At 40.6% G+C, this 12131-nt stretch overlaps 1 protein-coding gene across 2 annotated transcripts in view; it reads left to right on the top strand.

The window, feature by feature from the left end:
• Positions 1-9479, top strand: part of syt3 (synaptotagmin III) — a 34464-nt gene extending 24985 nt beyond the window's left edge. For both annotated transcript variants that reach the window (XM_031318925.2, XM_031318924.2), the window contains exons 8-13: positions 369-587; positions 2933-3053; positions 5729-5900; positions 6572-6701; positions 8367-8460; positions 8938-9479. In XM_031318925.2, coding sequence (XP_031174785.1) covers positions 369-587; positions 2933-3053; positions 5729-5900; positions 6572-6701; positions 8367-8456 — 732 coding nt within the window. In that variant the 3' untranslated portion in view covers positions 8457-8460; positions 8938-9479. The remainder of the gene's footprint in view (positions 1-368; positions 588-2932; positions 3054-5728; positions 5901-6571; positions 6702-8366; positions 8461-8937) is intronic.
• The last annotated feature ends 2652 nt before the right edge of the window (positions 9480-12131 follow it).

Genomic DNA, 12131 nt, shown 5'->3' with positions numbered 1-12131 from the left:
AACAACTTAAATGTTATTTTCTGTATGTTTTACCAACTGTTGAAAAGCATTCAGTATTAACCAAAGTAATAACCATTACCTTTAGTATCTTACAATCAGGACAAAGCATTGGAAATGTGGGTAATAGCACCCCTTATTACAGTGAGTCTGGCGTATGTGTGCTATAAAGGAAGTAGTCCCTTATTAACCCTCTTTTACTGTTATAGTGGTGTTTGAAGGGTAAAATAATGTTATTTGTTCCCCCATTATTATTTGTACTAATTCCCTTGTACCTACCCATCGGTACCCCATACTGTAATGACTTTAATTTATTAATTTATTGTAAAGTGTTACTATACATTCTAACTGTCTGTCTGTCTCTCTCTCAGGTCCACAGAAAGACCTTAAACCCAGTGTTCAATGAGACGTTTCAGTTCGGCGTGCCGCTGAATGAGCTACATTCCAGGAAGCTGCATTTCTCTGTGTACGACTTCGACCGCTTCTCCAGACACGACCTGATCGGCCAGGTAGTGGTGGACAACCTGCTGGACTTCAGTGAGGGCAGCGGGGACAAACCCGTCTGGAGGGACATTGTGGAGGGCACCGCGGTAAGGATAAAGCTCTGCTGCAGAAATAACACAAAACAATCACATTCATTTGGAAGAGATGCCCGCGGTAAATTAGATTAGATGGAATTTGAATGAGCCTTGTGGCGATATCGGGCCGTAGCGGCTGCAAGTTAGGGGCCTGGGCTGTGGTGAGTGGGATAGAAGCAGGAATGGAGCTCAAACATGACACAAGTGACAGTTTTAATTCAAGTAGAAATGCATGCATTCATGATATGAACGTGAATCTGAATTACAGCTTGGAGGAAAGAAAATATGAATGAAAAATAAAGATACAAATGTTCAAAAATAGCATTGCAGTATGAAGCCAAACTAAATATGAACACGAGTTCATAATATTAAACAAGAAATATGTGCATATGCAGTTGTTGACAGAATAATTTGCACATTAACAGCTGACATGGGGCATACATGCATACACACGTATCAGATTCATATTGCAAATAATAGAAAGATAATCATATTCAATTTACAGATAGTATAGTATAGGTAAACAGTTTGCAGGTTTAGTGTCCTACAGTTTGTTCACCTCATACTATCATTGCAACGGTGACTCTTTGGATGCAAAGAAAGGCCACAATAATTTGAATCTCATAAGCAACTAAATGAGTGACTTTTAAATTGACCAACTACGTAATACTGTATGTTCAAATTTAATGTGTTATTATTAAACTCATATTTTTATAGGGTTCACAATCTCACAAAATTAAGGTATTCAAAAAGGTTCTAGTTTCTTTTATTGGATCAATTCAAGTCAAAATATGAGGTTGCTCATATTGGATTGATGCAATTTAGACTAGAGCTGCAAAGATAAATCCATTAATCAATTAGTTGTCAACTATTCAATTCATCACCAACTATTTTGATATTCGATTAATTGGTTTGAGTAATTTTTTAAAGAAAGAAAAGTCAAAATTCTCTTATTCTAGCTTCATAAATGTCAATATTTTCTATCCTCTATGACAGTAAACTGAATATATTTGTGTTGTGGACAAACTTCAGTGGGGCTTTGGGAAACCCTGATCCACATGTTTCACCATTTTCTGACATTTTATAGACCAAACAACTAATCGATTAATAGAGAAATTGATCGACAGTGAAAATAATCCCTAGTAAAAGCCCCACTGTATTTCAGACACCAAAATTCAAAATAAAACATTTAGGCACTTGAGGATAATCAACTGAGCCTTAATAGAACCAATTGCACCTCTGTCATGTGAGATGATTATGATTATGATGATTATGTTCTGCCTGTCACAAAAAAATGGAAATCTGGAGTTAAAAACGTTTTCACAAAATCTGGAGTTGAAAAAAGCTTTATACAAAATTGCAACCCTTGAAATGACTTTCTGGAAGTTATATAAATAGGAATTCAAACCACACACATTCAGTTTATGAAATAAAATATTCCAATGCCATCAATTCAGTGGTATTAACATTCTCAATATTAAGTATCTTGTGGTGGTTAATTTTATAGTTTCTTACAGGATTCAAATGATTACAGTCTTTCTTTGCTTTTATGACTCAAAGAAGCATGTGTATTATTGTTGTTGTTATTGTATAGTGCAGACTGGAAATTGTCTGCAGTATAGTAGATTCATTCATTCAGCCTGGTAATGTAAAATCACAGCTCGGGAGAGTCCAGATAGATTACTGGAAAGGCACCGCTGGCCACATCCAAACTTTTTACCACGCAGCGTCCAAGTAGATTTATATGAAATATTCATAAAAGCCTATTAGCAAATTAGACAGAGCAAAGTCTTAGATTTTTTTGGCATGGGTGTTTCATTTATTAAATAAGTTTAAAGCATCAGCCTCTCAGCATATTTTATTTTATGTTTCACCCAGGGAAGTATTGATTAGTGAGGCACTAAGGAGTCATCATGCCACAGTGTGACCTGAATACTACCGGTGTCATTACTGCGGTGCCACTGAGACCACAGGCAGCGAGAAGATCAGTAGATGGGGGTGGGGGATATGGATATAAAAAGCCTGAAGAATCATCACCTCTACTTAACACTTTCCTCACTTGGGGACATTGACACATTGGCATATGATTCATTTACAGTGACAGCACTTCCCCTCTGCCTAAACACTCTGCCTATCCGCATTAGGACGCCTGCTGTCACCCGTCAGTCAGTCACAGATGTAGCTCTTTTCTGGCCACAGACAATCATAGCAAACCGAAGGATATCTGTCAGTTAGTGTTTTTCCTATCTGGCTCTGTTTCTGATGCCATTATGTATGTGTGTGATCACGGCGTCCCTGTTTCATTTCTGATCACTGTCTGTGTGTGTGTGTGTGTGTGTGTGTGTGGTGACCTACAGGAAAAGGCTGATCTCGGGGAGCTTAATTTCTCGCTGTGTTACCTGCCCACTGCAGGCAGGCTCACTGCTACAGTCATCAAGGCCACCAACCTCAAAGCCATGGACCTGACTGGCTTCTCAGGTAAAGGATTAACACACACACACACACACACACACACACACGCACACACACGCACACACACACACACACACACACACACACACACACACACACACACACACACACACACACACGTAAGCACACACACAAGCACACGCAAGCACACACACACGCACACACACACACACACACACACACACACACACACACATCATCATCCTGCTGCCAGACCTCCAGCCAGCAGTCTGACTGGAAACTCATTAAAAGGAAAAATATGACACAGAACAGCTTTAAAAAACAGCCACTGGTGATGTATGTGAGTTAATTTAGGTTTATGTCTTATTCTGATTGATAACTTGTTAAACATGCAGTAGAGATATTTTTTATATGTAAACATCACAATTAAACATGGTGCCAGTTTCTTGCAATAAAAGAGTACCTTTTATGTTATTTAGCACCAAATGAAGAAGCTGAGTTTTCCCCACCATCAGCAGTCTTAATGGACCAGAATGCTCTACATCTGAAAGATACAGTTTGTTGCATTTTGACTGAGGAATTAGTGATGGGCGAAATGAACAAACAAATCTTTTTGAACGACTCTTTATAGTGTCCGGTATGTACCGGGTCAGCCTGTCGAAAGTACCTAATGCTTATGAATCCCACTCATACTGCACACACACTCGCTGTTATTGTAGGGCAGTGGTTCCCAACCTTTTTTCCTTGGCGCCCCCCCTACTCATGTCTAAGAAAAGCTGAGCCCACCCCAAAACCGAAGTTGAGGTAACTCCCAAGATAGAGCCTTACTTTCTTTTTTGATACAGAGGAGTTATCAGCACTTTTACGTTTCTCTGCCATGTTTCGTTCATAAAATAGTGATGCCGTGGCGGCAGGACAAACGAGGATGATAGCAGCTAGCAGCTGACCTGATGACAGCAAGGGCCACAGGTTAAGAGGTCCTGGAGGTTTGGCCTAGTAGCCTGCCTACAATTTTAAGCAAGAACAAAAAATATAGTTTTCATACAGACTTTTGTATACATTATATATTCTAGTGTATTATCATAATTTGTTTAACATGTGCAAGTATTTTTTTTTTCAAACCAGATAAAGACTTGCGCCCCCCCCTGTGATCTTTGCCGCCCCCCTGAGGGGTCCCTGGACCCAAGGTTGGGAACCACTGTCATAGGGTACTGCTCACAGGTGCAGTCACTCAAAACACAGGAAGTGGGACCACCAACGAATAAGCGGGAATCATTGTCTCAAACGAGGGTGTCAATGAATGACTTGAGTCGAGACAGACTGGTAACTACTTACTGAACAAGATCAAATGAACCGCTCTCTCGAACTGTCTGCAACTTTACCCTCAAAAACACATTTCTGTAACATCGTCTTGAGCTTACATAGCCTACCTACATACAAGTGGGATGCTGAATCAATGCATTAAAATGAATATTTTATCTTTTTAATGTAAACTTATACATGAGGACTGGTAATGCATTGAAAAGTAGTTTTGTGGGGCAGGCAGCACTAGCTGTCGAGTGTCACAGAGAAACTGACGCCATATTTTGCAAAAAGTATCAAAACTCGAAAGGTTCGATACATTCATGTGTATCAACTCGAAGGAACAGATTCTGTGAAAAGAATCAGTTCGCCCATCACAATGAGGAATGCCACCCCTCTTTTGCTGTAAAACTTTTGCTTTTACTTTTATTATCATTACAGTTTACTCCTCCTGCAGGTAAAACCAACAGGTTTGTGCAAAAAAGAGATTTTTCAAAGCCTAAAAAAAATCACTAACTGAAGTAAATGACAATAAATCTTTGCTAAATACTTGTGCGTTTATAAATGAGTGTTGGAGAATCTGAAGTTAGATGTTTCCTTCAAGGACTAGAGGTGGAGTTTATACATTATGAATATATTACCTGAAGCAATAAAGTGTATTATATACAAACACAACAACCAGTAAAAATAAGTTGCAATGTGTTTTATTGTGAGCAAAATCAGCTGCAGGTGTAGCACCAATTATATCTGCAGAAATAGACAAAAACAACAATAGTTTTACCTGTGAGACTGATGTCAAGACGTGATTGCTAATGCTAATATTGAATTAACAAAAGCATTATAAAAAAGGCTTCATGCTTTAGTTATCCTTCACTTAAAGACTTAATTAAAATGGCAATGCCCTCTCAGATTAAATGAGATCTCAAATGATAATGACCACACGGCGTAATAATTGCTACAGTGGTCCCAAGGTGATTGCAGTGCCTTAAAGATGCTTTAAAATGCAGCATACAAATGGAGTCGTGGGTGTGTGTGTGTGTGTTTTCCCTGGCTGCTGTCACTGAGCTGCACATGTTGAATGGATAAGTGATGTGATTCAACCTGTGCTGCTTTTCTCCCTTTGTGTTCTTAATCCAGCTTTGCCAAGGTGACTTGATTTTCATGCCTTTTATGTGTTACTGACGCGGATACCTGTGAGCATAATACCTAACAGCGTTTGCAGGAGTCCCCCCTTATCTTTTTCTCTCTGCCTTCTCCCCCTCTTCCTCTGTCTCCCTCTCTTTCTTCTTCTTTCTTCCTCGCTGCTTCTCATCACCCATTCCTTTTCTTCGTTCCTTCTTTTTTCTCTCCCACTACTCCCTTTTCTCTACCTCTCTCGTTTCTTATGCATTACATATTCTCTCTTCTCTTGTCTTCAGACCCGTACGTGAAGGCCTCTTTGATCTGTGATGGGCGAAGGCTAAAAAAGAGGAAGACTTCCATTAAGAAGAATACACTGAATCCCACGTACAACGAGGCGCTGGTGTTTGACATTCCCAATGAAAATATAGAAAGTGTATCCATCATCATTGCCGTGATGGACTATGACTGGTGAGCAAGCTGAGGCATTATTATATTGTAGGATACTCGGATGAAACTGATCATTACTGTGAAGTGTGCTGCTTATTGAATTTGTGTTTGCACATGCAGTGTGATGTTTGCTGTTGCTTTTTGGGTTGTCACATTTTGATGGTGTCGCGGCTGTGTTGAACACGAAGAGGGGCCCCTCATGAGTCAGCCTCCTGGTGGACGTTCACCTCATGAATAGACATGATTTATGCTAATGGTGAAGGAAGAAGTGGAACCCTGCCAATCCTGTCTGACGCTTGCAGCAACACTTGGCTGTTTGATGTGTTTGTGTATAGATGCATTGGCTCCCTATTATGTAGTCTGCCCTCCATTTGGCATTTCCATAGGTGTGTGCTTTTGTATGTTTGTGCTCATGCCTGATCCCCCGCTGACATCAAGCTTTTATGCAGGGTTGTGTGTATTTGTAAGCTGCTATTCTGCTTATACCTCAGCCGCTGCACTCTTTTTCCAGTACTCAATGTTGATAAATGAGACTCTCCCTGTTCGTTTCTTACAAGCTCTGTCTCCCTCTCTCTCCCTGCTTTATTATATCCTCGCTTTCTCCCTTTCTCTACTCCTCTTCCTCTCTGCCTCATTCTCTCTCTGTCTCTCTGTCTCTCATTATCTTGCTTCCATCCCTTGCTGCATGTCAGTATTGGCCATAACGAGGTTATAGGGATGTGTCGCGTGGGCAGCGAAGCTGACGGTCCAGGGAGGGAGCACTGGACAGCCATGCTGGCCAATCCACGCAAACCAATAGAGCACTGGCATCAGCTTGTGGAGGTAATGAGCATATGATCGTGTGTGTGTGTGTGTGTGTGTGTGTGTGTGTGTGTGTGTGTGTGTGTGTGTGTGTGTGTGTGTGTGTGTGTGTGTGTGTGTGTGTGTGTGTGTGTGTGTGTGTGTGTGTGTGCATTCATGTGTCGTATGATCTCACACCACATATGTAATGTTCAGTTCATTATTAGAAAGAAGTAGTGCTGTAGCAGCAGCAGCACTGATACTGACGATACACTGAAGTGCAGTAATGATAGTAGTATAGAAGTAATAGTTCAGTAAGATAAAAGTAGCAGTGATACAATACATATTCAGTTGTTTTACGTAAGAAAAGAAGCAGCACCAATATTAAAAACAAATTAAATGATTTTAATTTAATTACAGAGTTTAATTACTTTATATATTGTTGGGTAATTAATCTACTGTATAACAAATTAATATTTTAAAAGTGAATGATCTGATTTGCATGTCAAACATTAATCAAAAGAAAAGTAATTACTAACTATAGCTGTAGTAGAGTTATAAATACAATATTTTCCTCTGAAAAATTGTAGCGTAATGTGAAATACTCAAAATTGTACCTAAAGGAATAGTTCTTAGTGCTTATTTGCTTTTTATTGCAGAGTTAGATGATAACATCAATACCACTCACATATCTGTATGGTAAATATGAAGCTTAACTTAGCTAAATAGCTGTTAAACCACAACATTACTTTTTATACATTTATTTTGTGGGGATTAAACAAATGAGATATGTGTTACTTATATAAGCTTCAGAGGTGCTAGCAGGCGGATTTGGTCATCTTTAAGCAGAGCCAGGCTAGCTGTTTCCCCCTGTTACCAGTCTTTGTGCTAAGCTAAGATAACTGGCTGCAGCTTCATATTTACTGTACAGACATCAATCTGGTATTAATCTTTTCATCTAGCTTTCGACAAGAACGTCAATAAGCACATTTCCCAAAATGTTAAACTATTACTACAGGACTTGAGTGAATGTGAGGGCCCTGGTACACCAACCCGACAGCCGACCGTCAGGAGGAAAGGCAGTCGGACTGATCAGTCTCCCCGAGTTGGTCAAAAAAGTGCCTCGGAACACACTGAAGCGACGCAGACTTGAGCGTACGCCCAAAAAAATTAAAATGCCCGGATTTTACAACCGAGCGTAATGGCGGCTCATTCAGAATACAATCTCATATTTTACGAAGATGGTTCACCGAAACGTGTTTCTGAAAACATTTTAAGCGAGAAATAGGCCAGGCTGTTCGTCACGCTAACATAAGTGCACTGATTCGCTAGTCAAGGGCTAGCACTCCACCAATCAGATTGGTCATTGAGTCCGACTGCCCACCCTCCGACCCAGAAAGTCAGGTCGGCCAAAATGGAGGCCGACGGCCCCTCCGATGGACGACGGCACGGAACACACCAAACAGACTCGAGTCACTGACCTCGCTAGACTGTCCGACGGCCGATTATCGAGTTGGTGTGTCAGGGCCTTAATTAATGTACTTGCTTTCCACCACAAAGTACGGTTGTAATAACCGTAGGAATAGTGGTGGGACCCTAGCATAACAGCAACGCTAATATACAATTCCATGTATGAACTGAATGTATGAAAAGCATTTATTTTTGTCATGAATGATTAACATAAGCAAAAATGTTATTTCCCTGCAGGAAAAAGCAATTGGTACATTTGTGTCGAAGACTGCTACAGCATCCTCCCCTAAGCCGCACATCGTGGTGGACAGTCCTCACTCCGATTAAAACTGTGAGCCTCTCCTGGTTTAGATCTGACATGTTGTTTTTTTATCTTATCAGCATGCTCCCATACTGCTAGGATTATTTTCTAGGCAACAGTGTATTAGAATGTATATTACTATTCCACACATACAATCAAATACCTCCTTGATTACTGCTTGTAAACAGGACTCACTGTATTGGAAGTACATCCATGTTACTGTGCAGCAGATGCTCCTAAGTCAGATTTACACAGGAAAACTGGTTGAGTCTTTAAAAACATGACCTAACTGTGAGTATGTGATAAAGTGGAGGCTGTGGTGCTGTCAGATGTAGGAGCTCTAAGGCAAAAGCATCTTCATAATCTAGATGTTATGGGTTATGTAATGCATTTCCCCCTCCTCCCTCTAAATTTACAATACTGCATACTGTTTATATATTCTCTCTCCCCCCTACCATCTCTCTCTTACTTAATCTGCCTCTTCTCCCTTATCCCCTCTTTCCTCAGGTCATTACCATCTCTCCAGCTCCAGACTTTCCTTTCTTTCCTCTCATCTGTGAATAATTCTCTCCATCAAAGAAAGAGAGACGCGGAGACACTGCTAGTGTCCAACTGCTAGTGCTGTCTTGCCCCTGCTAATGAATCCTCCAAGTCCTGTGCTGAAGCTGGGGAAAAAAAATAACATCCATCACATCCTACACTTTGAGCATCAGACTCCACATTTACAAACACATGCAGACACTAAATGGTACTGTAGGACTGAGTTCGGCTGTAAATTTGTGATCTAGCAAGGGAACGAACACACACAACACACACACACACACACACACACACACACACACACACACACACACACACACACACACACACAAATACACACAGAGTTTGTAGTATGTGCGTAGTTCATGTGTGCTTCAGATTAGTGTAGTATTTCATCTAGGAGGAGTGTGATGTGACTTTTCTCTCTTCAAAAGAAAAAAAAAGAAAAAAAAAAGAAAGCCATCCTAGAATGGTCATTTCAACCAGGACCAAAGGTTCATGCCCTTGTACAGACTATAAAAGAAGAAAATCACTATGTCGATATTTTTCTTTGCAATATTGGTGTACAGTATATGCAGTACTGTATGGGAAAAAAAATCTAACATAGTACATAGCAGAACAAAACATTCGAGGAGGATTCTCCTGGCCATTTTGGACGCCTCTTGTTCCTCTTGTTTCAGACTTAACTCGCTTATTTTCCCCAGAGGAAAGACGACAAAGCGTCCAGTGGTCTTTATTGATGTCAGAGGAGCAATAAAGGAGGACAGACTAATTGGTTTAAGCATGTTACACAACCTTGAAATGTGTCCCTCTTCCTCATACTTTTTTGTCACCATTCTCATGGTGCTCATCAATATTTCTTTGATTATTTTGCTCTGTTGTTTGTGTGATACAGTACACATATAACCAGGAATCAGGAAAGGAGTTTATTCATGCCATTTTAACAGTCCACTGAGGATGCGATGGTGTGAGCTTCCGAGAGACTGGTTTTCTGGCTAAACCAGCAGACTTTTCCTAATGTAGGACTACACAGGTTGAATGAAACCTGCGTTTAGGATCGGACCAGCATCTGTTTGGAGTGCATTCGCCAGAGGATGTATCCCACAGGAAAGGATATCACCACTCTATTTTATTTTTCTATCATTCCAGAACTTTTTTTTCTTTTCTCAAGAAGTCATCGTCCAGCTTCAACTGAGAAAATGATTATCTTCAAGTCCACATCATGTCCCTGACAAGACTTTAGAAGGACACACACGTCCGTGTTGCTTTTATTAGTGTGTGTTTCCGTGTTTGTGGGCGTTTGTTTTGTATTTGTGCGCGTCTGTGTGTGTGTGTGTGTGTGTTTGTATGTCTGTGCGTCACTGTGACCTTGTGTGTGACACGTTTCCGTGCTTACTTCCTCCCTCGTCCTTTTTCACTCTTCGCCTCCCTCACTTCCCAAATCCCGGCATCCACAGACACAGAAATGCTTGTCTCTGGGCCAAATGTGTCTTCTGTCCCGTGTCTTAACAAGGAGCCATTTTGTGTGTGTGTGTGTGTGTGTGTGTGTGTGTGTGTGTGTGTGTGTGTGTGTGTGTGTGTGTGTGTGTGTGTGTGTGTGAGAGTGTGTGTGTGTGTACTATACGTGCCTCATTGCACTAGGTGGGGAAACACTGTCTTTCATAGACATTAGTTTGTATTGTCTATGTCGTCTCTGAAATCAGCTGCCAATCATTCAACCCTCCTCTCCTCTCTAATCTTTTGCCTGATGTAAGTAACTGTGTTGATCGTGTACTTCTTTCAGTAATTTGTGTACTGTATGTCCAAGGGAAAAAAAACAGATGGCACAGTGATTGAAAATTGAATTGTTGGGTGTGTTTTGATTAAATTTACGAGAAAGGAACGTGAAAAAAAATGAAGGAAAAAACAAACAAACATTTGAGGCTTATTTTGTACGGCCTACAGATCATGACAAATTTAGATCCCCCTTAAAGCAAGACAACAGAGAGGAGGTGTTGTGAGAAAACAAGCGCCTGTGCACTTCCTGTGTAAACCGATACAGGCTTATAAAGCCATGTATGTCATCGCTACTACGACTACTACTGTAACCTCAGAAAAACAACAGTACAACACCTCACTACAGCTACTTGTATTGCTATCATTGCCATTTCTTTCTCATCCTCTCGCACACACACGTCTATGTTGGAGTGTGTGCATGTTTCAGGGTAGGGATCTAGTTTCTTTATATTTACCTTTTTCCGTGCAGGTGCAGTGAGAATTACCAGTGTGCTTGATCAGGTATACGGGGGGGGGGGTGACACATTCCACATCATACCTGCAGGTATTCTGTGTGGTTTGTCAGCTAGGGGATTATTGATCAGCTTGACTAAGTATGATATATGGTTGAGATATGGTATTGATCCATTGGTCTCGAGGCCCAATAAGTCTCTCTTTCCCAGCCTCTCTATCTCTTTGCTTGTTTCTACCCTATTTAGCCCTTGCGTTACTGCCTGGTGATAGATTACAAAACTCACAGTGGAACCAGCACATCCCTTTATTCTCTTCCTCCCTCTGTCCGCCACCTCCCTCTCTTTCTGTTTTTGTCCGTCTGATTACTGTCTGATTACTCATTTTTTCCTCCAGCAATCCTTACCTTCCTCTACCTCCCCCTCACACCTATCCATTTCTCCCTCTATTTTTTTAACTATCCTCCCCCCACCCCACCTTCCAGTGAGATAGCAGAGGGACTGCTATCTCACATCCTTCCATCTTGCCCTCTTTCTTTCTGTGTATGACACCCCCCCTTCCGTCCTCTCTATTCTCTCTCGCTGTCTTCTCGTGTTAGTGCAGTTCTGAATGGTCATGGGAAAACATGTTTGCATGCTTATATTAACATGAATGATGTCAACTTGATGCAATGGAAAATTATATAAGTGATGCTTTAAGCAAAATCTGACAATGAACTTGATACTAATACTACTAATGACGACTAAATGGAGACCTAGCAATTGTTTATCTATGTGGTCAAAAACAATGATGAAATAATTTTGTTTATGCTGTATTTATCTCGAATTGGTATTCTTTTTGATTTTCAATTGTTTTTTATATATACAATTTATTCAAGAGGTTTAATTTTTGTATTGGTTAAAGCTGAGAATTTGAGTGAGGGGTTCAGTCAGGGT

Source organism: Sander lucioperca, chromosome 21 (assembly GCF_008315115.2).
Source record: "Sander lucioperca isolate FBNREF2018 chromosome 21, SLUC_FBN_1.2, whole genome shotgun sequence".
NCBI lineage: Eukaryota > Metazoa > Chordata > Actinopteri > Perciformes > Percidae > Sander > Sander lucioperca.
This window is presented reverse-complemented; position numbering and strand designations above follow the sequence as displayed.